This window comes from Lepidochelys olivacea (genome assembly GCF_965140295.1).
Source record: "Lepidochelys olivacea isolate rLepOli2 genome assembly, chromosome: 4".
Classification (NCBI taxonomy): Eukaryota; Metazoa; Chordata; order Testudines; family Cheloniidae; genus Lepidochelys; species Lepidochelys olivacea.
Genome location: NC_140414.1, coordinates 78,597,293 through 78,623,885, shown reverse-complemented (window position 1 = coordinate 78,623,885; position 26,593 = coordinate 78,597,293). Strand labels below are relative to the sequence as shown.

General features: G+C 43.3%; 1 protein-coding gene across 1 annotated transcript in view; it reads right to left on the bottom strand.

Annotated features, from left to right (window-relative positions):
- Positions 1 to 2,093: 2,093 nt before the first annotated feature.
- GALNTL6 (polypeptide N-acetylgalactosaminyltransferase like 6) overlaps positions 2,094 to 26,593 on the bottom strand; it is a 943,544-nt gene continuing 919,044 nt past the window's right edge. The window contains exons 13-14 of the mRNA XM_084626308.1: positions 7,875 to 8,024; positions 2,094 to 2,833 (exon numbers count right to left, since the gene is read on the bottom strand). Of these exons, the coding sequence (XP_084482434.1) occupies positions 2,666 to 2,833; positions 7,875 to 8,024 (318 nt within the window). The 3' untranslated portion in view covers positions 2,094 to 2,665. The remainder of the gene's footprint in view (positions 2,834 to 7,874; positions 8,025 to 26,593) is intronic.

Genomic DNA, 26,593 nt, shown 5'->3' with positions numbered 1-26,593 from the left:
ACTTGTTTAATTGCAAATAATGGGAAGTTTTCCTGTGGCAGAGGTTAGTTTAGAGCCAGAACAATACTGAGCATCTGGAAGAGGCATAGAATGTCTTTGCCAAAACAGCAGTCTAGTGCCCTTTAAATATTTTAAACAGATGATTAGGATACATTCATACACTAAATGCTATAAGCCGTGCAATGGATTGTTTAGCCAGGTATGCTGGAGCATTTAGAGCAGTTCTCCTTTGCCCCTTCCACCTCAGACACTATTGATACCATGGCTTTGAGGGTTTTGGGAAAGTCCAAATAGATATCCTGGGAATTTCATTTTCACCTTCACACTCTAGACATAATTTTTTCTTCTATTTTCAGATCTTCTTTCCTCATGCTCAAGATGCAAATGAATTGTGCTATGAGTCCTGCAGCTGAGAGGGTGGACAGTGTGTAATGACCCGTTGGGGGGTCTAACTACTGGTAGCTATATTTAAAAAAAAAAAAAAAAGTCAAACCCTTTCTGATGAAAACTCAGATTATCATCAACCTCTCCTGGGCTCAGGTGTAAGAGACGCTAAGGTTAAAATCTGGAGTCTTGTCTTCCATGCTGCAGCTTAGTGAGTCTTCAAATTAAATCTGAACAGTAACATATTTACAGACGTAATGGTAATAGTTTAACTCTACAGACAGATTGCTCCTTGAACATTTGAAATAGATCTTTACTCCCTTGCTGCAATTCTCCAATACTGTTGTATTTCATACAATTGATTTTTCAGGACATGCATCCTGAAGGCTCCAGATCTGACATGCTCCTCCTAAAATGTCCCTGTGACCTAAGGTTTGGAACCCATAGCCACAAACAGCACACAAGTGTGGATAACAGTCATCATCCAGGTACAACTATTGCTCTTCCCAGATACAGCTGAAAGAGTAATAAACAAAACAAAATCACCTTCTACTGTCAGGTTGGACAGTTGAAATATGAACATTTTGGTTAGCTGGCCACATTTCTAGCAACAGAAGACAAAGTTTTCAGATTAATTACATACATATTTTTGAAAGTGACAAGTGCTATTACAGCCATCTTTTGTAAGCTTTAATGTCTGCATTCACGGTGCTTTCATCTCTTGGTTCAGGTTTCAAGTAAAACCAGGCCATTTAAATGTGCTCTTAATTTTAGAACTTCCAGAAACTCTCTACTATGGCCCACATTGGTACTCATTGATTTCCACTGAAGAAGAAGAACAGGCCTCTCTAAACACATTTTTAACCCACTAACTCTCCCCCGACCATGCCAAAAATATATAAGAGCTGATGGACACTATATGCCAAAACGATAATCAGTGCAAGAAAATTCTGTGGTGGGTTGGATAGTTTTGTTTATGCTACTAAAAGGTGAAAATACTGAACTGTTTTTGATTTTTATACTTGTTTTCATTTCCTAACTCTCCCATCCAGAAATTTACAATGCCTTAGCTGAAAACTGTGGCACAATCACGGTTTTTACAATGATTTCATCACGTTCTTGCAAAAGAGTTAGCTAGTTTTACAGGACTCCCCACCTCCTTGCAAAAAACAAAAACACCCCCTCTCTCCCTAAAACTCCTGTAATTCCTGCAGGATCCTGTAAGCTGCAGTGCAGGGAGCCGACACTTTGTAACTGATGCCAGTGTACCAATGCTTATTTGGCTATAAGTCTCTATGACTTACAATAAACAATTAGCCTGTCACGCCTGATGCCTCTTATGTCTCTGAATATTGTTCTTTGATTTAAAGCAATTTTAGTTTTAATAAAAATACTGGAAAAGTAAATCTAGATTTCCAGGGGAAATCCTTTCTGCAAACCTTGCATTGTGCTGCTATTATTGGTGCATATACCTGCTATTGAATGACTTCAAGATTTGGTAGCCTTGTTAATCTTTTGGCCTTTAATTTAGATGAAGGCTAGATTTGAATCACAGTTGATGAGTGTTAGGTAGATTATATCATCTATGGAAGTCTGATTTAATTACTTTGATGGACTTTTTTTTTCAAATGCTGAGGAGAAATGGGACTTTTGAAACCTTGGAAGTCTATTTCATGCTTCGTTACAACACAATTCTAAACCCTTATATTTCTACCATTCCTATTTTGGTAATGAAAGGAATGTAATGGGGAAGTGTTTAAAATCATCATCTGAGGGTTAATCCCGCTTAACCTAACCTTTATTAAGAGAATGGCACCAGATCATATAGTTTGTCTGGAGTACTGGGAAATTGTTAACATTCCACCAGTGTGGGTTAGTTCTTAACCTGTGATTTCTGCAGGTTCCCATAGCAGTCATGCACACCATATACCCACCCCAACTAATAGCATCCATTCATAACTACTCACTACAGCAGGATTTGACCTGAGAAACTCTAGAATTTTGTTTCAGTTTATTAACTCAGAATGTTTTGAAAAGTTTTTTTAAATAAAGTTTTCCCTCGGCCAGCAAGGGAATTGTCAGATTGAAGTTCTCAGCAGCATCTGGTGAGGCTCTCAGCCAAGTTCTTCAGATACTGTGCATCCACAATGACAGCCCATTGGCCTTTGCCGTGGCATTTGCTTAATCCTCAGAAAAGACTTCCTGGATCTAGGAAATTTAAATTCCTGACTCCTTCGACCCAGATGCTGGCCAAAATGCAGTTTGCAATCTGTATTTTTCCCTAGGAACTGGCCTTGCTGTTAAATTTTTCTAAAACAGTCATATTGATATGTTCAAAAATCCACTGCTGAGTTTCAGATAAAGGATCACATCTGTTCATGAAAATCTTCTTCTCAGCTGGGTTGCAATCTATGCAGCTGTTGCTTACTGGATGGAACAAAGTTTTGTCCTACGGGAATGAGAAAAAATAGAATTAAGTAGTAAATACCAAGTGATTAAAAGTGTTCTCATTTTCTAGAACTTGGATTAACACAACCCTAGCTCAGATTATTTAGTTTTCTGTAGATATTCTTTGAGCAATAATCTGGAGTGAAAAACAAAGCTATTATTGGGGAGATATAGATAGCTGAGTGATTTCTTAGGACAAAAAGTGTTTGTCTTTTACCTCAGAGAATAAAAGCACAGAGACAAATGGCAACAACCAGTGATCTAGTTTCCTATCTTCCCATCTTCATGAGACTCTAAGAAAAGTCTGATGTGCTTTCTGTATACATCTGACACAGATTCCATGTGGCATTGGTTGGACAAGTCACTTAAATGCTCTACCTCACTGTCCCCACCTGTAAAAAGGAGATGATAATATTTGTTTCCCTGCCTTATGGAAGTTTTGAGAGTATTAATATTTGTTAAGTTGCTTAGAAAACAAAAATGGATATTTATTATTAACTGGGAGTTTTGGTTAGCTGGAGTTTGGTAAAATGAGGACTGCACTGTAAACAATGCAAACTCGGTCTCTTACAATTTGGTTTACATCAGTGTAAATTCCAGTTGCACTGCTTGTTGAGAACACTGAAGACTAACGCACTGAATTTGAATCTTAGGTAAGGAAGAAAATATTCACTGGGTGCTAATATCTGAGGGTTGCAAAGCTCTAATGTATTTGGATTTTGTGTGGCGTGGGGCTGATTAGATAGCTGGAAAGTTTCTGATGGCTGTACAATACACTTACTCTAGCTGCTGAAATAACATTTCAGATAATCCCTGGTAAGCATATCCAGGTTTCTCCTTCTGTGCCAGGCATGACCCTGCCAACATTTAATATTAATCCAGGATGTGAACACTTGCACAGCCACAGAGTAGAAGGCAAGAAAGAGAATAAGAGACAAACAAGAAAAGGTTCCTGTAATTTGGTCTGACCTATTTCTGTTTTCAGTACCGGCAACAGACAGACCAAATTCAAAAGTCCAAGACTCAGTTCTGTCCTTCTGACCTTCCTGAGGCTTCTCACCTCACATATCATCGCTCCCCCAAACTGGCAGCTGAATACATCCTGTTTCAATATATTTAAAGTAAAAATAATTGACAGAGACTGTCAGTGCTGACAGGGCTAACCTGGACCTATAGGCTTTATTTGGATCACTTGTATGCAGGCTCCCACCTTGATTTCCCTATCTCTGCCTGTCCATTCCATTTGTGTGAGCTGGCAGAATATTTCAATTCGCAAGGATCCTGGTCTTTCAGGGCTAGGCTGTGCTATTAAAGCAGTGCCCTAAGGAAGAAAGGATGCAGAGCCATGCTGCCCAATGAGAACATGAGACACCCTGGTGCAGGTGTGCCCTTCTCTTTGTGGTTGACCAGCTCTAGCGGTCAGGGCTAAACGGGTGTGGAGATTGCCCCTCCTTGCCCCCTCTGTGGCAAGCAGCCAAGCAGCCCCTGCACTCAGGAGAGAGCTGTGACTGTAACTGGCCCCTAGGGAGAGAAGACTCCTTACATCCTTCCTAACCTTTTCCACAAGGGCCAAACACAAGCACAAGCACAGTCTGGTCCTCTGTGCTTTGAGATATCAGGATCCCTGGAAACTGAAATACCCCTGTTGTGCACAAGCAGAAAGCACCCTGTTCCAGCAGGAGAAATGTGCTATTCAAGAGCACTGCTGCCTTCCCAAAGAAAGCCTGTGCACTTCTGGGTTAGTATCTGCAGTGCAAATTTTTGGATTCATTATGGTTGCGGCTTGCCTTTTACAAGTTTTCGTAATTAGGAAGCAGACAGTGTCCCTTTTAAGAACAGTTTTTTATTACTCTGAAAAACTTCTTGGTTTCTTAAACAAATGTTTATCCATTGCCATCTCTAGTTTTCTCTTGCCTAAGGTTTAATTATTATTGGGTCATGGACTTCAACGGACATGGAATCAGGACCATTTGTTTGTAGTTTGTGCTGTAAAGCATAATTTTCCACTTGCAGCCAGAGGGGCATAGGCATAAATCCTCCTTCACAGCCAGCATAAAAAGCCACAAGAAATCCTCCTGTAGATTTCAGTCCTGTCGGGGAAGAGTAATGAGATTTTTTTCTCTGCATGTAGGCAAGTCTGAATACTATTTTAGAAAGAAAACCTTTTCCATAAGATAATGGACTTACTAGCAGGCCTGGACTGCTCAAGTAGTTGGTTCGATGTCTCATGACCTTTCACTTCTTCTTTAACTACAGCCAAGGTCAGTAGTGACTGAAAGTCATTATCCGTGGATGTCTGCGGTAGTTTATTTAACAGGAGGTGGTAGAGCACAGTTTCTCCCAGACAGGTGTCCACATGATAAAAACCACCGTAAGAATGATACGCCCATTAACAGTCTCAGGGAAGAAGCTAAGGGCCTAATGGGCATGGTGAGAGAATTCCTCTGACAGTTTTGCTCCGACTGCCCGACAGAGATGTAGGGACAAATTCTCTTTGTACATGCTTTCTGGATAGAGAACTTTAGTTTCTGATGTTGTAAATCTAGCACATTTCCTAATTACTACACTTAGAGTAAAATTATAGTATCATTAAATTGATTTTTCACAGCTGGCTTTGTTTTTTTAAAATCTACTAAATCTGTCCCTACTTAGATACTCATAGAAGCTCTACAAATAAAGGTGTCAGAGTGCATAAATTGAATCATGCTGTATCAGACTCAAACCACCTGGAGTAACGCTAAAATAAAAACTGAGGGCAGGTCCCTTTACTGGGAGAAATGGAAAATGACAGGGATTGGCTAATATAGCAAACATGGCAAAATTTGCTTTATTTGAGCATTTTATAAGATTCATGACAAAAACTAAAGTACTTCATGTGACATGAGAAGAATTAAAAAAAAAGAATTCCAGGTGATCACTAAGAAGGTGTGGGGGAGGGTTGGGGTGGGGTGGAGCAGAGTAACAGATGTGGTCTTTGTTTATGAAAACGGGCTGTTTGTTGCCTCCCTGTAGGCTGTTATTCTTATGGATACTTTTGCACGATTAGTTTAAAATTAATAGACACTTGTAAAAAAAAGTACAGCCAGATCTATGTTAGGAACATTTGCCAGCATAGTAACATTGGTTAGAGGTGTGCTTTTTTGAGACATTTCCATGCCAGCAAAAACCCTAGTTCAGATACAGTTATATCAGCATAGAAGTGCTTTTGCTGGTATAACTTATTCCTTCAGGGAACTAGTGTAAGCACTTTTTGCTGGTATAACTTGCATCTACATTAGGAGGGGTTTTGCTGGTATACTTACATTGGCAAAAGTGTCTAGTGTAGATCTGGCCTACATCTGATGTGAGGCAATCAAAAACTATTTAATATACAGTCAAGCTCAGCTGAGAAATCAGCTTAGACCTGAACAAGGGTAATATATTTAACCATTAATTTTGCAGTGTCAGTGGATCCTTGTTTTGAAGTTATGTAGTCAAACCAGAGGCACTTGTGTAGTATGGCAATTAAGAAGGTAGATTGCTACCCGGCTTGTATTATGGTTAAAATTGTGCAAGCACTTTCATTATAAAAAACATTTTCAAGGAATTTCTAATTCAGATGTAAACATTTGACTTGTCCCGAGAATTTTTATGAGATCTCTTCCCTCTAGATAACAAAAACAAAGCAGTACAGGGAACTTTAAGGGACATACGCTGCAGTGTTTTTGAAAGTGATACTATTTCATTGGCTGTCTACTGGATTCTGTCCACATCAAAAGTGATGAACCGGGTACAGAAGACAGCTCCGGAGCTGCATTTTGTCACATGTAACTGGTACACTAAGCACTAATGAAGTGTTAAAGTTGTTAAAGCTTCTTGCTAGCAGTTTGGATAGGCACAAAGATAAACTGGAAGTGGATCTGAAGCAGGGAAGAACTATCATAGGGTACAAAGTAAGATATTCAGCTGGTATACGTTGGCATAGCTCCACTGACTTCAATGGTGCTCTGCTGATTTACACCATCTGAGGAGCTGGCTTAGCTAGTGTAGCTGGATTATAGATGCTACCTCAGTTTCAAATATATCACATTTCTGGAAAACCCTTTGGAACGTCTCTGCTTGCAATGTAAATACTGGATTAAATGGCGAAGGTCAATAACTAGACACCTGAGGAAAATGTCAGTAGCTAAACTATTTCTAACGGTTATAGTTCAGTTTACTAGAATACATCATCTCAAACTAGAAAGTACTACTGAGACATGTGCAGTAAAATCCAAATCCTTGCCATTACGCTCAGCTCGAGTAAATGTAGGCACACAGGTGATGGTGATTATGTGGAGGTGATCAATGGGTGGGAAGGGATCCCTCAGCATTTCAAAGAAAACTGCATAGATTGCAAAAGTGAAAGGGTTAATCAAAGTCAGTAATGTGTTAATAATGTTATTTGAAATCCTGTTAGTATTACTGTGGCACTGTTTGCCCTGAACACAGTTTCCAGCATGACCACATATTTTTAGTGATTTATAAAAATGGGTTGAAACAGCAGATCAAAGGGACACCTAAACTGCTTACGCTTGATTTGTAAACTCCCTCTTTTTTGTGGGCTTACAACAATGCTTTTAATGTTAATTTTTTTTGTAATTTATCTGCCAAATATACTCTTTAAAGTATAGTAAAATATTAATATTTAACTCATGAGCAGCATTTCTTGCTGCTGTCACATACAATAAAAATATTCCTTGTGATGCCTTTGTTAAAATGACACATGTCTTAAAGTGTCAAAATGGTAAAGCATCTTTCAAGGACTAAGGGCCAACTCTATGTTGGATCAAATCCATATTAATTTAACTTTGACCTAAGTACCTGCAACTGCACACAATGTGCATAAATGCCTTCTACATATTAAAAGAAACATGCTCTACAGAGATTTTCATTTAAGCTAAATTGGAATAAACCATAATGGTTTTTAAAACCAATGTCTTTTGACTGGACAAACACATTGTTCTCCAAATACAGACTCAAGATAGTATGAATATCTGAAAATGACCCAAGGTGACTCCAACCTTCCTATAGCTCCAGTGCTGGTTACCCTTCATGCCATGACAGTCATACAGTGTGACAGGGCTACTGTGCGAAACGGAATCGAAGCAGAATTTCCTGGTGTGAAGAGGTTCCCCAGGGCGGATGTCTTCTCTCCAACCAAAGGTAAAGAGCTACAAAAACAACCAGGTAAAATGATAATATATGGCTGCTGAAAGACATTTAAAAACAAAAACCAAACCAATGTATATGCCCTTTCTTTGCATGTCATGGAAAAGGATTAATTAGACACCAGTTGATGATATAGCATTTTCCTTGTTTGGCCCTATGCTGTGCTTATTATTTCCTCTTTCCCCCAGAGCACTGTTTTACATTTATCTACAGCAAAGGACAGTGGACAGCTTCAACATGGTTTTTAAATCAATCTTTGCTTTGTAAAAGGTTAAGTCATTTTCTGCTTTTTGTTGTGCTTCTTGAACAAAGACTCCCACACCTCCTGCTGAGGTACCTTTTTATGTCATCAGCAGTGGGAGAAGCAGGAAGTGGCACTGCAGAAGCAAGGCTGCTGCTTCAAAAAAGTATAAGTCTTAAAGAAAAAAAATTATCATTGTTAGTCTGCAAGCCAAGTTACAGGCCTGCGGCTCAAAATAACCAACGATAGACACCAATGCTGAGAATCCCAGCTTTCCAATGGTGTGGAACAGAGGTTCTGAAACTCTCTCACTCTGTTGACTACTTTGTAAGAGATAGAGCCTCTCGTGGGCCATTTTCTAATCTCTCTCTGCTTAATTCTCAAAATATTTCATTCTGCATATCAGCAGGAAGGGCGCCACAGACACTGGTGATCTATGGACCTTGAGAATGTATTGATACTCAAATTACCATACAGAATGCATTGATACTCAAATTACCAGCTTGTGTCCCTCATCTCCCACCATTTCAATAATTGCATGATTTCTCAATATGATTGCTTGGGGACTGCTAGAGATAAATTTTGTGCACCATGTCCTGTCTGAAACCTGAGAATTCTGATTTTCCAACATATAGCTTTCATTTCCAGCCCTGGAGGTCTGAGCAATATTGGACCTTAAACATCCGGGCTTTTTTTTTCTTTGTCTTCTCAAATTGTTGCCTTTTGAAACAATATCTACTCTTCTTTTTGCAAGTGCTGCCTCTCCCTGGTGTTGCCATAATAAAAGCAATCTCAGTAGAGACTGGAACTCCTTCTTAGAACTTCGCAGGAAAGGAGAAAATTAGATTGGAGGGGGGACCAACCACCCCAAAACAACTATTAAAATCCTGTATTCACAGAGACAATTCAGTGGCATCCATCACTCTTTCAATCTCATCACTTTACACTGGCTCATCGTTTTGTGATTTCAGTCTATCTTCCACTGTCCTGGGAATTCTGCTTAGCTTGATATCAAATCTGGTATTTTATCCCCCAGATAATGTGTGAAGATATTACATGGTAATAGTCCAAGTGATGAGCTTCATGACACTCCACTTGTTACTTTCCTCATAATCTGATGCTGTTGCCCGTTTGACTCATACCATTAGCCAATTTTTGGGGACTGCAGGACTGTTTTCATTAGGAGGAGAAATGGATGATAGAAATCAGTCTTGTTTATTTACAAAGAACAAACACTATTTCCTTGAACACAATAGGAACAAACAGGCAGTTTCTTTGTTCACAATTTCCAAGTGTGCCCCTCCAGTCAATTCTATGCCACAGGGAGCTCTCTCTCTCTGTGCTCCTTCTCAGGACCACAATCAACTCAACACACACATACCACACCCTGCCAAACAATCCCTTAACCCATTGTTTAGCTTCTCATCAGGAGTTGTGCCAAGTGCCATGCTTCCACAATTGCCTCAGGCAGAAGCTTCTATTGTTTCCAGCTGTTCCTTCCATTTAACCTGAAAGAAGGGTGCTTTGCACACCCGTTGGCTTTAACCAGGTCTGTGATCTGCTTTAGATCAAAGGCCTGCTCATGGTAGTCATTAACAATTTCCATCATAACAACATTGTTCTGTTAGTAATTACACTTGTTTATGGTCTGTCAGTCAGTATTGTGTCCACTGTACAGTATTAGCTTTAGCCAGACAGCACATTTCCAATTTTCTACTAGTTTGTGATATGTGACTGTATTAAAGTCTAGACAGTTATATCCACTGAATTCTCTGCATTCACTAAAGCTGTAATAGCGTCAAGACAGCTAGAGTTTGTTTGACACAAATATCCTTTATGAACTCGTGTTGCTTATCATTCATTGCCTTTTTCTTAGGCCTTGATCTGGTGTGGTATAGGAAACCTCTGCTGAACGGTTTCAACTCTCACTGAAGTTGGTGGAAACAGAGCAAATAACGTCGGGGGTCTAGACTGTGACTTGGATTACATGCCTATGTAAGGGATTAGGAGCTCCCCCATCCCAGTTTAGACTGCTTGGATGTTTGTTCAGGGTGTTTAGGAGGAAGCAGGTGTGGAGTGCCCACCTTCTGCCTGTCCCTTCTTCCCCAGAGAATATGACCAGGGAGGGCACAGAGCCATGACTTTACTATTTGCTAACCAGCACAGCTGAGCCTGGACAGGCAGGCGTTATTGCTGCTGGCACATCCCAGTTTACTTTTGTCTGATCCCTTGCCCAGGGCTCTGCCCGAAGTCAGAATCTAGCCTTTAGAAGTAAGAGCTGGAAAAGAGCTATTAACTCATCCAGACTGGCTCACTGCCAGTACAAGCTTGTTTCCTACAACATATTCTTTTTATTCTTATTCTTCTTATTTATTTAGTTTTCCTTTCCGTTGAAGTTTCCTGGATCTTCATTTTAAAACTCTGAAACTACAGAGTTGCACATCTCCAGCCCTCTGATCCCTCACTCCTCACCAGGAAGTTAAAAACAATCACAAGCCTTTTGTCTTCAGTTTTGCCTTTGGAATCTTGCGATGGAAGGTCATCTTTCAGGCTACTGCAGGCTCCATAAATTAGAATGGAGGGAGTGCTGCCAAGAGATTCATCTTGATTTCCTGCCCCCAGTTACATGATGTGAGTGAAATCCTACAAAATGTTATATCACTGTCTCACGGCAGGGTCAGCATACATTAACTCCTGTTATACAGGTCATAGAATCATAGAATATCAGGGTTGGAAGGGACCTCAGGAGGTCATCTAGTCCAACCCCCTGCTCAAAGCAGGACCAATCCCCAACTAATTCATCCCAGCCGGGGCTTTGTCAAGCCTGACCTTAAAAACTTCAAAGGAAGGAGATTCCACCACATCCCTAAGTAATGCATTCCAGTGCTTCACCACCCACCTAGTATCCAACCTAAACCTTCCCAACTGAAACTTGGGACCATTACTCCTTGTTCTGTCATCTGCTACCACTGAGAACAGTCTAGATCCAGCCTCTTTGGAACCCCCTTTCAGGTAGTTAAAAGCAGCTACCAAATCCCCCCTCATTCGTCTCTTCCGCAAACTAAACAATCCCAATTCCCTCAGCCTCTCCTCATAAGTCATGTGTTCCAGTCCCCTAATCATTTTTGTTGCCCTCCGCTGGACTCTTTCCATTTTTTTCACATCCTTCTTGTAGTGTGGGACCCAAAACTGGACACAGTACTCCAGATGAGGCCTCACCAATGTCGAATAGAGGGGAACGATCATGTTCTCTTGATCTGCTGGCAATGCCCCTACTTATACATCCCAAAATGCCATTGGCCTCCTTGGTAACAAGGGCACACTGTTGACTAAATTGGAAAGAGTCCAGCAAAGGGCAACAAAAATGAGTAGGGGTCAGAGCACTCAGCTGATCAGTCCTATGAGTCAACCATGACTTTGTTCAAGGTGCTTATGTTCTCTCTGCCCTCCAGGGACAGAGTCTTTACTCCCTGGACTCCCAGCAGCAACTGACCCTGCTCTTCCCTGCGGCTCTTTTTATATGGGCCTGCTGGGCCCCGATTGGTTGTTCCTCACAGCCCTTCTCCTATTGGCTGCTTCCTGTGCAGCCTCCCCAGGGCTATATTAACCCCTTTTTAGCCAGTGGGGGTGAAAGCCCTATCATACCCTGCCACAAACATTTTGCAGGGTGGATGACCTTCCATCAAGATTCTCAAGATCTCTTAGAATGTATTTGAATCTTTAGCTTCATATGGTCACTAAAATAATCCAGAAACCAGTATAATGTAAAGAACGACTAAGAATAATCAAATAAAAAGCTGCTCACCATTGCAATGGTAAGCACTAAGCCTCCCACTACAAATATTTTTGCATAGTGAATCTTCTTTGCTTCTTCAAAACTGATTTTTTTTTAAGTTTAAAAAGGAGAGGTTACTCACCCAGTGTAGTAATGGTGGTTCTTCAAGATATGTGTCCCCATCGGTGCTCCACTTCAAGTGCACGTACACCCCATGTGCTTTTGAAAGGCAATTTTCATTAGCAGCATCAGTTCGGTCTGTGCATGCACCCTAGACATCATCACAACCCATACCGAGGGAATATAGGGCTACGTGGGTGAACTGCTCTCACTTTCTTCTCCACTGCCCAGTCTCACAAGAAACTCCAAAGCAGAGGGCGGGAGGGGAGGGGGTAGTGGAGCACCCACAGGGACCCACATTTCAAAGAAGAACAGTTCTGCACAGGGTGAGTACATTCTTCTTCTTCAAGTAGTGTCCTTATGGGTGCTCCAGTGCAAGTGACTCCCAAGCAGAACCCCCGAATGGAAGAATGAGTTTCAGAATCTAGAATTACATCACCAGCTGCTGCATCCAATCTAGAAGCATTGATTAGGGTGTAGTGTCTTGAGATGGTATGTACAGAGGATCATGTAGCAGTGCTGCAGATCTCAGTTATAGGGACTGTGATGCTGTATGGAATATGTGGGACACTTTATGATATTGTTGACACCAATATTATAAAATTGCAAGGAATCTGACCAGATATACCGTGTGAGGTCTCTGCGAAAAATGTTACAAATTGCCAAGTATGATAATCATGTTTATATGTTTGTATTAAGAGTTATAGATATGTATGGTATATCTGTATTTCCAAACTTGTGCTGTGTTTCTGGAAGACATCCCTGGACAGATTGGCACCAGCACTGCCAAGCTGTTCAATGGTCCATCAAGGGTCATCAACTATACAATGAACACACTGTAAAGAACTAGGGGATACACCTTATGAGTCAGCAAGGTATGTGGTATCATAGGCACTGACTTCCCCACTTTGCCGTGGGCGCTCGACCCCACCTCTGCCCCCAGCTCCACCCCCACTCCACCCCTTCTCCTTTTGGATAAGATCCAACCTAATATTGACCTGGCAATATGGCTGGCCCTTTGGGGTCAGAAGAACATTTTGTATAGTTTTAAAATAACTTCTCATTGTACTGGACCTAGGTGCTGATTGGGGACCAGAGAAATGGAATACGATAAGGGGGCTGTGTGATTACTCTTTTTTGCTTCTTGAAAACCAGTGTGGAAATCAGAGCGCAATTTCTGGCTGGTTGGGTAATTTAATTTCCGTGTTACTCACCAATCTTGGGAGTATCTGCTCTCCTTTTTGCAGCCTGCCCTGACCTTGGCATTTTCAGTGAGGGCTCCCCCTGGCACCCCTGGGTCACAGGGACATTTTTTAACTATGGCCATAAAATGTAGACTGTGACGAGCCTGTAGAAGGAGCTAACACTCTGGGAGGAGGTGGAATGCTAGCAGCACCATAATACGCAATAATACATCTGGAGATCCATTTTGACAGTCTCTGGGTAGAAATAGTAGATCCTTTAGATCTGTTCGCAAACGGAATGAACAATTTAGGAGATTTTCTGAATGATGTAGTTATATCTAGGTAGAAAACCAGTGCCCTCCAGACACCTAGAATGTGGAGATCAGTCTACAAAATGGAATTAAGATGGTTTTGGAAAGAAAAATGGTAGATGAATAGTCTGATTCAAATGAGATTCAGTTGATACTTTAGGAAGGAATCTGGGGTGTGGCATAGGAAACCTTGTCTTTGTAGAATTGTGAAATGAGAGTCTGCCATTAAGGCTCCAATTTTGTCCACTCTTTGGGCTGATGAAATAGCCACTAAAAAGGCGGTCTTCATAGATAAGTTCTATAATGAGCAGGTTGCCATTGGTTTTATGAGATTGCTAAGAACCAGATTGAGGTCCCAAACTGAAGTAGGGGCTTTCACCTGTGGAAAAGTGTTTTCCAAGCCCTTCATGAACCTTATAATTGTAGGATGAGCAAAGAGCGATAACATCTCAATTGTGGAATGAAAAGCTGCTAATACAGCTAAGTGAACCTTGAGAGAGCTAACCGTCAACGATGTTTCCTTTAAATGCAACAGGTAGTCCAGAACCAGTGGAAGAGGGGCAGATTCAGGAACAATTTTCTGGAGGTCACACCACTCACAAAATCTTTCCCACTTTTGAAGGTAAGTAATTCTGGTAGACTCTTTTCTACTATTTAGTAATATCTGCTGTTCCTCTGCAGAAAAGGCTGACTCTAACTCAATGAACCATTGAAGAAGCATGCCTTGAGGTGGAGAGTTCTCAGATTGGAATGCAGTAGTCAACCAGTGTCCTGCAAGAGGAGTTGAGGAATGATTGGAGGATTTATTTCTGGACAGAGAGCTAGGTGAAGCAGGTCAGGAAACCATGTCCACCTTGACAATGTCAGGCCACTAGGATAATTCTGGCTTTGTCCTGTCTGATCATCTTCACCACCTGAGAATCAGAGGTGTTGGGGAAAATGAATAAAACACCTTCCTGTCCATGGGAGGAAGAAGGTACTCCACCAATAAATCACAGCCTAAACCGTCCCTTGGGTAGAAGAGGTAGCATTTTTTGTTTGAGGCTGTGAAGAAGAGGTCCAACTTGTGGGAACCCCCAAGTTTGAAATATGCCAATAAGTATCTGAGAGTCCAACTCCCAATCTTAGTCTTGGGGAAAAGATCTGCTGAGAGCATCGGCTGTGATATTTTGCCTGCCAGGGAGATATACTGCCAAATTCTTATGCAATCCCATATACAGCAGTTCTATAACTTTATTGCTTTGGTACAGGGTGAAGGGGACCCCTTCCCATCTCCACTAGTTGATGTAAAACATGCAGGCCATATTGTATATCATGACTCTGATAAAGATGAGAAGCAGAAAATGAAGGCAGGCATTTCTGACCACCCTTAGCTCCAACAAGTTGATGTGGAGGGTAGTTTATTGGGGTGACCATCTGCCCTGTACAGTATGAATGGCAAGGTCTGCCTCCCCATCCTAACAGAGATGCATCTGTCATTGCAGTTACAGTTGGCATCAGTTGGAGGAAGGGAACTTCCACACCTACACTGCGATGTTTTCTCCACTAGTCTGGGGAGTGTTTCACTTGCTGGGGAACTGATACCTTTCTGTATAAGCTGTGTCTGCTTGGTGAGTAAATTGTTCTGAGCCATCCTTGGATGGCATAATCGTACATGATCTGTCACAAAAGTGCAAGAACATTGTGGGACCCAGAAGCTGAAGACCGTTGTTGACTGAGGTTTGGGGGCTCATCTGCATAGACCTGCCAACATTTAGTAGCCCTCAGCATCTGTCCCTAGGAAGAAATTCACTGACTACCAGGGAATCCAAACATGTCCCTATAAACTGTATATTTTGTACTGGAGTCAGGGTGAATAGTCCCACATTCAATTGCAGGCCCAAGTTCAGGAAAAGACAAGTGTCCTCTGTATAGCAGAAAGCACCTCCACGTAAGACCAACTGTTGGGGTATGAAAACAGTATCATTGCCTGTCAGTGCAAGTAGGTAGCCATTACCACTATAACCTTTGAGAACACCCTCTGAGCCAAGGAAAGGCCAAACACAGGAACACTCGGTACTGAAAGTGATCCTGACCTATAATAAAATGCATATATCTTTTGTGAGATGGGTGACTTGCTCTGTGGAAGTCTTTGTCTTTGGCACAAAAGTATTTTGTGTAGAAACCTCTTCTCTTTGTGCTGAGCAGGAACAGGTTCTGTCGCTCAGCTAGAAAGGAGGGAGTTTATTTCCTGTCTTAATAAGAGCTCGTGAGGGGGTCACTGAAGAGGAATGGAGAAGGGAGATAAAGTGAATGGTGTAGACTGTTATTACTTCTAGCACAAATTTGAGGTGATATGTTCCCAAGCTGGTTGAAAATGGGAGAGAGGTCTCCAAATGGGGAGGAGGTGGGCAAATGATTGTAGCTGACAGTCAAGAGAATGGGGAGGGTTTAAATTCTTGACTATCCCATAAAAACTGATGATTAGAAGAAGCAGCAGCCTGCTGTGAACTAGTGTCAGATGGATTAGAGTATCTCTCTCTCTGGAAACTGTCTCTCTCTTTTTTGGAGGTTCCAGAGGTCTCTGAAACCCAGAGAAATGCATCGGTCAGGATCTTTGGGCTGTTTGGGATCTACTACATTTCCTTTTGTTCACAGGAGTGTAGGTACCCATTGAATCCAATGTGGCTCTAACGTCTTTTAAAGCATGGAGTGATTCATTAGTATTCTTTTTGAACAACTTCAGTCCATCAAATGGGAGATCCTCTATTGTATTCTGGGTTCCCCAGAGAGGTCCAGATAATTGCAACCATTTAATTGCCTTGTGCATCACTTCCGCAGTGGAGACAGAACAAACTGATGTATCTGCAGCATTTAAGATCCTTGAAGGGCTGTCTTGGCCAGTAACTGTCCCTCAGCAATAATAGCCTGGAATTGTTTCCTTTGGTCTGGAGGAATGTGTTAAAAAAAGAATTAAACCTCTCATAATTTGTGAAGTTGTATTTGGCTATCAACACCTGGTAACTTGCAGTGTGGAATTGTAGGGTTGCATATGAGTAGAATTTTTACCTTAGAAGGTCCAGATGCTTCTGGTTTCTCTCACACGGGTTGCACTTATGTCAGTGGTGGTTACTTCATTCATTCACCACATCAAGCACCAAAGAGTTGGTGGAAGGTAGGAGAACAGGAACTCACAGTCCTAGGAGGGAACATAATATTTTTATCGGCTCTCTTATACATAGGTGATATTAAGGTTTACCAAATTGTTTTTGCAGGTTCCAGGAGAGCCTTATTCAGAGGGCAGGTGTCTCTGGATGGAGTTGCAGAGTGGAGAATATCCAACCATTTGGGTTGTGATTCTTTGATTTGATTGAGAGGTATCTGTAGGGAGTCTGTCATCTGTTTGACAAGCTCTTGGAATTGCTGAAAAACATCATCCATAGAAAGAGAAGGATACATTACCACCTCATCAGGTGATGAGGACAAGATGGTAGTCTGAGGGGTAACTTCTTTGCCTGCCCTAGCCTCTTAATCCACAAAAGTATCCTCCTGTTGAGTGATGTGTTGGGAAGGAGAATTTTGTGCCTCTCTATCATTGTGATGGGACAAGGTTGGGGCCCTGGAGAATTATTCGTGATGACTGCCCCTGGATCCCAATATGGCCACTGAGGTCTATATGGGGGTGGTGGTGGCACCTAAGGTTGCTGCCACCAAGCAATATGTGCTCCGCTGAAGTAATCCCTGTCTCCTCTGTGGCTCTTGATACTGGCAAGCAATGGAGACTCTGGATCAGCAGTCACCGATAAGTTTATTGGGTACCTCAAATGTTGCGGTACTGCATGTAGTTGTGTAGAGCCGAGCAGACTGTACTTCTCCCTGACAGATGGTACTGAAGTTTTTGAGTGCTCTGAGGTAGCTACTGATGTAGACCGGAGCTTGGTCACATGTGGAACTGAAGAGCCTGTTACAGGAGATACAGGAAGAGTGATTATGTCCGAGAGTACGGCTCTTCTATGCTTTCTCTGCCTATCTCTTCCAGATGGGACTAGTGCCTTCTTGGAACCAGGTTTGCTGTTAGAGCTACAGGGTCTCCCTAACCCACCAGTACTGGAGGAACCCTTAGCCTCTGTTGTACTATGCCTCAAGGTGGAGGCTTGCGAGCCCATTGATTTGCTTGGAGAGCAAAGTCTTTTCAAGGACTCATTAAAAGGTGAGTTAGAGCTTCTCTTCTTTGCATATTTAGAGGAGGTCTCTGAAGCCTTCCCCTCTCTAGGGGAGTGCTGGGCCGAGGTCAGCTGCACACTAGATACTCCCGGAGACTGATGTACAAGGGGTTCTACTGACCTGGCTCCGCACCAGGTTGAACCATCATTAACAGTCACAGCTTGATTTCCTGTTTCTTTCTTGTCCTGGATTTGAGGGCTAAACAGAAGTTATATTTCAGCAGAACATGGGCCTCTCCTAAATAGTGAGCACACTTGAAGTGTCCATCGCTGAATGGGATGGCCTCATGTTAGGTGAGGTAGCGTTTAAAACACAGTGAACTGGGCATGCCCCTCTCTGGAAGGAAGGGCTCCCATGAAGTCCTCCAAATAAAAGTAATTAACTAACTAATTAACTAACTAGAACTAAATGAATCTAATCTAAAATAAATGAAACTAACTAAAATTACCAGAGGCAAAGTAGCTGACATGCACTTGCTGCAGTCACACTAAGGCACATCACAGGCAGAGACAGCTGAGAAGGAACTGAGGGCAATTTGCCTGTGCAGGGCTATATAGCCTCGGTGTGTGACATGAGGATTTCTAGGATACATGCATAGGCTGAATGGATATTGCTAATGAAAATCTCTGGTCAAAGGTGTGTGGGGCTTGCATGCACCTGAAATGGAGCACCCATAGGGACACTACCTGAAGATGAAAAATAAGTTCCTCTTCAGATGAAAATTAGTCTGCATTTATGTTGCTTTAATTTTCTTTTAGAGATGATAATCCTCATAGTATTTATACTTTGAAACATTTATTTTATTTAAGACTTTATGCTGAAAGGTGGATAAATTAATCACAACTCCGTTCCCCACAATTGAAAGAATAACTTTCGGTCACAGTGTAATCTCATCTTGAAAAGAAACCTCCAATTCGTTATTGCAAAATAAAATATAGACTGTATCATTTTAACCTTAGAATCATATTTACTTTTCACCTGAATTTTAAAAGTGATCAACCTTTCCCCTCTTCTGTTGGCCAAGTTTAATCTCTGAAAAGCTCCATCTTTATTGGTTTGGAGGATTGAAAATCTCCTAGAGTTAAAAATGTATTAACCTTTCTATCTTCCTTCACCCTGTATGGTGCTCTGCTTGTCTAGAGCTGCCCTCTGCTGATAAATGTTTGAACTACATATTTCAAATTTCAGCCAATCTATTGAAAAGCAGAGTGGAATGAATACAAATATAAACAACTCAGAGCTTGATTCTATGAGGTGCCTTCAACACCCAGGAGTCCAAGAGAGTTGAAGGTGCTCAGCACCACCCAAAGTAGCAGTCTGCCACTTGTAGGACTGACCCCTAAATTATTAAATACAAACATTAGTACTATATACTTTATTTGAATTTATGCACATTAAATATCTGCACTAGAACTTACCAGTTTTTTCTGAAGCAGTTAATCAATTACACTTATCTGTCTGCTAAAGTTAGGGCTTCAATAGTCCTTTCCCAATGAAACCATACTGTTATTTTCAAGGACATAATCTCTTGCATTGTTCCACGTAATATTCTGTTGTATGAATGCATATATGATTATGTATCACCCACACAGGAATAATTCAGATTGTCTGTGAAGCATAGATCAGTCAGTTTAAAGAGACACCATTGTTCTGATTCTATTCTTATACTGGTTTTACATTGGTTTAACTTCATTTACTTTGATGGAATTACTACTGATCATTAATGTTGGGGAGAACAGAATTAGACTCATAGTATTTTTTAAAATTAAATCTACTTATAGTCACTGTAATATTGAGAAAATCCTGCAGTCATTTATTTCCAACCATTGACTCTTCCAAAAATTCTCCCACCTTCCTATCCCCTTCCCTCCCTTTCCACACAGGAATTTAATTTCAATGGGAGTTAGGTGCCTTGGTATGTCTACACTATGAAATTAGGTCGAATTTATAGAAGTCGGTTTTGTAGAAAGCGTTTTTATACAGTCAATTGTGTGTGTCCCCACACAAATGCTCTAAGTGTATGTAGTCGGCGGAGTGTGTCCACAGTACTGAGGCAACCGTCGACTTCCGGAGCGTTGCACTGTGGGTGGCTATCCCACAGTTCCCGCAGTCTCTGCCGCCCATTTGAATTCTGGGTAGAAATCCCAATCCCCGATGGGGCTAAAACATTGTTGCGGGTGGTTCTGGATACATATCGTCAGGCCCCCCCTTCCCTCCCTCCTTCTGTGAAAGCAAGGGAAGACAATCGTTTTGCGCCTTTTTTCTTGAGTTACCTGTGCAGATGCCATACCATGGCAAGCATGGAGCCCACTCAGCTAACCATCACCGTATGTCTCCTGGGTGCTGGCAGACGCAGTACTGCATTGCTACACAGCAGCAGTTTATTACCTTTTGGCAGCAGACAGTGCAGTATGACAGGTAGCCGTCGTCGACATAGTCCTGGGTGCTCTTTTAACCGACCTCGATGAGGTCAGCGGCGCCTGAGCAAACATGGGAGTGACTCAGCCAGGTCATTTCCCTTTTAAGTTTCGTCTCATGGCGATTGAGTCCTACCAACAGTACACTGTCTTTTAATCAGCAGCTAGAAGAAGACGACGGCCAGCAGTCATACTGCACTGTCTTCTGCAGAGCACCCAGGAGATGATGATGGCTAGCGGTTGTACTGCACAGTCTGCTGCCAGCAAGATGTATAAAGATAGAGGAAATGGCTCAAAACAAGAAATAGACCAGATTTGTTTTGTATTCATTTTCTCCTCCTTCCCTCCATGAAATCAACGGCCTGCTAAACCCAGTTTTGAGTTCTGTCCTTGAGGGGGCCCAGTTTCTCACAAAGCCACCCCCTTTGTTGATTTTAATTCCCTGTAAGCCAACCCTGTAAGCCATGTCGTCAGTCGCCCCCTCCCTCCGTCAGGGCACCAGCAGACAATCGTTCCGCGCCTTTTTTCTGTGCAGACGCCATATCACGGCAAGCATGGAACCTGCTCAGATCACTTTGGCAATTAGGAACACATTAAACACCACATGCATTATCCAGCAGTATATGCAGCACCAGAACCTGGTAAACCGAAACCGGGCAAGTAGGCGACATCAGCGCAGTGACGAGAGTGATGAGGACATGGACACAGACTTCTCTCAAAGCACGGGCACTGGCAATGTGGGCATCATGGTGCTAATAGGGCAGGTTCATGCTGTGGAACGCCGATTCTGGGCTCGGGAAACAAGCACAGACTGGTGGGACTGCATAGTGTTGCAGGACTGGGACGATTCCTAGTGGCTGCGAAACTTTCGCATGTGTAAGGTCACTTCATGGAACTTTCTGACTTGCTTTGCTCTGCCCGGAGGCGCAAGAATACCAAGATGAGAGCAGCCCTCACAGTTGAGAAGCGAGTGGCAATAGCCCTGTGGAAGCTTGCAACGCCAGACAGCTACCGGTCAGTCGGGAATCAATTTGGAGTGGGCAAATCTACTGTGGGGGCTGCTGTGATGCAAGTAGCCCACGCAATCAAAGATCTGCAGATATCAAGGGTAGTGACCCTGGGAAATGTGCAGGTCATAGTGGATGGCTTTGCTGCAATGGGATTCCCTAACTGTGGTGGGGCAATAGACGGAACCCATATCCCTATCTTGGCACCAGAGCACCAAGCCGGCAAGTACATAAACCGCAAGGGGTACTTTTCAATAGTGCTGCAAGCACTGGTGGATCACAAGGGACGTTTCACCAATATCAATGTGGGATGGCCGGGAAAGGTACATGATGCTCGCATCTTCAGGAACTCTGGTCTGTTTCAAAAGCTGCAGGAAGGGACTTTATTCCCAGACCAGAAAATAACTGTTGGGGACGTTGAAATGCCTTTATGTATCCTTGGGGACCCAGCCTACCCCTTAATGCCATGGCTCATGAAGCCGTACACAGGCAGCCCGGACAGTAGTCAGGAGCTGTTCAACTACAGGCTGAGCAAGTGCAGAATGGTGGTAGAATGTGCATTTGGATGTTTAAAGGCACGCTGGTGCAGTTTACTGACTCGCTTAGACCTCAGCAAAACCAATATTCCCACTGTTATTACTGCTTGCTGTGCGCTCCACGATATCTGTGAGAGTAAGGGGGAGATGTTTATGGCGGGTTGGGAGGTTGAGGCAAATCGCCTGGCTGCTGGTTACGCACAGCCAGACACCAGGGCGGTTAGAAGAGCACAGGAGGGCACGGTGCGCATCAGAGAAGCTTTGAAAACCAGTTTCATGACTGGACAGGCTACAGTGTGAAAGTTCTGTTTGTTTCTCCTTGATGAACCCCCCTGCCCTTGGTTCACTGAACTTCCCTGTAAGCTAACCACCCTCTCCTCCTCCCTTCGATCACTGCTTGCAGAGGCAATAAAGTCATTGTTGCTTCACATTCATGCATTCTTTATTCATTCATCACACAAATAGGGAGGTAACTACCAAGGTAGCCCAGGGGTGGTGGTGGAGGAGAGAAGCACCGGGAGGGGTGGTGGAGGAGGAAAGGACAAGGCCACACAGCACTTTAAAAGTTTAAAATGTTAAAACTTATTGAATGCCAGCCTTCTGTTGCTTGGGCAATCCTCTGGGGTGAATGGCTGGAGGCCCCCCCCTCACGTTCTTGGGCGTCTGGGTGAGGAGGCTATGGAACTTGGGGAGGAGGGCAGTTGGTTACATAGGGGCTGTAGCGGTGGTCTGTGCTCCTGCTGCCCTTCCTGCAGCTCAACCATACGCTGGAGCATATTAGTTTGATCCTCCAGCAGCCTCAGCATTGAATTCTGCCTCCTCTCATCACGCTGCTGCCACCTTTCAGCTTCAGCCCTCTCTTCAGCCCGCCACTTACTCTCTTCAGCCCACCACCTCTCCTCCTGGTCATTTAGTGCTTTCCTGCACTCTGAAATTGTCTGCCTCCATGCATTCGTCTGTGCTCTGTCAGTGTGGGAGCACAGCATGAGCTCAGAGAAAATTTCATCGCGAGTGCGGTTTTTTCGCCTTCTAATCTTCGCTAGCCTCTGAGAAGGAGAAGATCCTGTGATCCTTGAAACACATGCAGCTGGTGGAGAAAAAAAGGGACAGTGTTTAAAAAGACACATTTTACAGAACAATGGGTACACTCTTTCACGGTAAACCTTGCTGTTAACATTACATACATAGCACATGTGCTTTCGTTACAAGGTCGCATTTTGCCACCCCCCAGCACGTGGCTAGGCCCTCCCCCCTCCCCGTGGCTAACAGTGGGGAACATTTCTGTTCAGCCACAGGCAAACAGCCTAGCAGGAATGGGCACCTCTGAATGTCCCCTTAAAAAAAGCACCCTATTTCAACCAGGTGACCATGAATGATATCACTCTCCTGAGGATAACACAGAGAGATAAAGAACGGATGTTGTTTGAATGCCAGCAAACATACACTACAATGCTTTGTTCTACAATGATTCCCGAGTACGTGCTACTGGCCTGGGGTGGTAAAGTGTCCTACCATGGTGGATGGAATAAGGCTACCCTCCCGAGAAACCTTTTGCAAAGGCTTTGGAAGTACATCCAGGAGAGCCATGAATGCCAGGGCAAATTAATCATTAAACATGCTTGCTTTTAAACCATGTATAGTATTTTAAAAGGTACACTCACCAGAGGTCCCTTCTCCGCCTGCCGGGTCCAGGAGGCAGTCTTGGGTGGGTTCGGGGGGTACTGGCTCTAGGTCCAGGGTGAGAAACAGTTCCTGGCTGTCGGGAAAACCAGTTTCTCCACTTGCTTGCTGTGAGCTATCTACAACCTCCTCCTCCTCATCATCTTCCTTGTCCCCAAAACCTGCTTCCATGTTGCCTCCATCTCCATTGAAGGAGTCAAACAACACGGCTGGAGTAGTGGTGGCTGAACCTCCTAAAATGGCATGCAGCTCATCATAGAAGCGGCATGTTTTGGGCTCTGACCCGGAGCGGCCGTTCGCCTCTCTGGTTTTCTGGTAGGCTTGCCTCAGCTCCTTAAATTTCACACAGCACTGCTTCGGGTCCCTGTTATGGCCTCTGTCCTTCATGCCCTGGGAGATTTTGACAAAGGTTTTGGCATTTCGAAAACTGGAACATAGTTCTGATAGCACGGATTCCTCTCTCCATACAGCGATCAGATCCCGTACCTCCCGTTCGGTCCATGCTGGAGCTCTTTTGCGATTCTGGGACTCCATCATGGTCACCTCTGCTGATGAGTTCTGCATGGTCACTTGCAGCTTGCCACGCTGGCCAAACAGGAAATTGAAATTCAAAAGTTCGCGGGCCTTTTTCTGTCTACCTGGCCAGTGCATCTGAGTTGAGAATGCTGTCCAGGGCGGTCACAATGAAGCACTCTGGGATAGCTCACGGAGGCCAATACAGTCTAATTGTGTGCACAGTACCCCAAATTCGACCCAGCAAGGCCGATTTCAGCACTAATCCCCCTGTCGGGGGTGGAGTAAGGAAATCGATTTAAGAGCCCTTTAAGTAGAAAAAAAGGGCTTCATCATGTGGACGGATGCAAGGTTAAATCAATTTAACGCTGCTAAATTCGACCTCAACTCCTACTGTAGACCAGGGCTAAGTACCTCTAGGCCTAGCTGTCTTCTTAAAAGATCAGTTCCATTCTCTTTCTCCACTATTCTTTCCATAAGCACCGACTCCATGGGTGCTCTGGGGCTGCAGCACCCATGGAAAAAAAACTGTAGGTGCTCAGCACCCACCGGCAGCCCCGTGGATCAGCTCCTCCCCCTCCGCCCTCCCATTGGCAGGCCCCACTGCTCAGTTCCTCTCCCTCCCCCCCAGCACCTCCCGCCTGCCTGTGATCATCTGTTCAGTGGCATGCAGGAGGCACTGGCGGGGGGGAGGGAGAGGAGCGGAGGCAGGAAGAGGCGGGGCTGGGGTCCAACACCTCTGGAGAAATCACAAAGTTGGCACCTCTGATTCTTTCCTCCAACAAACTCTCTCCCCTGTCACCAAGTTTCTTGTGTCTTCTCCTGCACCCCCTCTAGCATCCTTGCCTGACCTCATAGATTATAAAGCCAGAACAGACCATTGTGATCATCTGGTCTGATCTCCTATATAACACAGGCCATAGGACTTCCCTGCATTCCTATTCCTATTCCTATTTGAATTAGAGCATCTGTTTTAGAAAAATATCCAATCTTAATTTAAAAAAATACAATAATGGAGAATCCACCACAAACCTTGGTAAATTGTTCCAATGGTTAATCCCCTCATTGTTAAAAATGTGCACCCTATTTCTGGTCAAAATTTATCTACTTCAACTTCCAGCCATTGGATTTTTTTTTTAATACCTTTGTCCGCTAGATGGAAGAGCCTTATCAAATTTCTGTTCTCCATATAAATACTTATAGACTGATTAAATCAATCCTTAACCTCCTGGCCTCACTCTCATGTCTCCACTGCTCTCAACCTTCTCTCTCTCTTCCTTGTTTGCCCCCCATTCTCAAAAAGCTGTCCCTTTACCCCAACTCATTTAAGTACCATCCCAGCACCCTTCTTTCCTTTGTTTCCAAACAGTAGGAGCAGAAGCAGCCAAAGGATAGTTGCACTGGGATGGGAGAGGACAAAATGGGGCTCTGGCCAGGCCGGCCCACCCACCCACAGAATCTCCCTGGATTCAGGACTGTGCAGGGACTATGACCCAAGTGGTGCCTCCCCTTTTTCCTTCCCCTACGCTCCTCCTCAGCATATGGCCTTGGAGAAAAATAGCACAGAGCAGCTGGCCAACCAATAATGGTAGTAGTGGAAGCAGCCAACCAGGGATCTTTCAGTGTTCAGAGAACTTCCTACAGTTTTGACTGCACTCTCTCTCTGCCCTGTGCAGATTGGCTGTTTGCTCCAACCCTCTGCCTCCCTCCATCTCTTTACCTCATCCTTATTCCTCTTCACCTGCCCCTTTTACCTCTTTCTCCCCTGACCTGTCCTCCTCACCCTCTTGCCTTCCCTTTCCATTTAGCTTATCCCCTCCTAAGTAAACCCCCTAAACCCCCCCCCGCAAATATTGGGAACTAACACAATGTTTGTTGCCATCACATGGTTCACCCTCCTTGTGTATTGAGACTGTAAACTCTTCAGGCAAGAGACTATCTACTAGTACAGTGCCTAGCGCAATTATTGATTGGCTCTTAGGCACTGTCCTAATAAACATGATTGATAATTAATTAATTATTTCTTTTCTTGATTGAATCCATATGGTTACTATTGGAAATACATATTTCTTCCTTCTACCCAAAATTCATTTAAAGCACAGCTGCTCAGATCATTTTCTTGGCCACTGACCTGACCCACTTGGAATCCACCATATTTGAAATCTTTTGATCTTATTTCCAGTCGTTAGGGTTATTCGGCTGAAGGGACAAGGAGACATGTCTGGTAGGCTCCTCTGCTCTTTTATAATACAGATGTGGATGTTTCATGACAAACATGTCTACTTTCAGAAATGCTGAGAGCTAAATGAATCAAGTCAACATTTTTGTGTAACTAAGCAAAAATCGGAAGCCTAAAGAACTTCTGGGCATAACTCCTCTTTCCATAAATGAAGCTAGGGGAAAACAGCAAAAAAGATGACTAGCGGAGAACCTAAGGTAATATTAAGGTTTGCTCTGTAAAAGCTATTAAGGCCAACAACAGATTTTTAAAAATTCCACACCGTGTTTAGACTTAGGAGGAGGAGAAAACCTCAGAAAAGTCTTTAGAATCTGGGGAAGAGAAGCAACAATTTTACGCTGCATT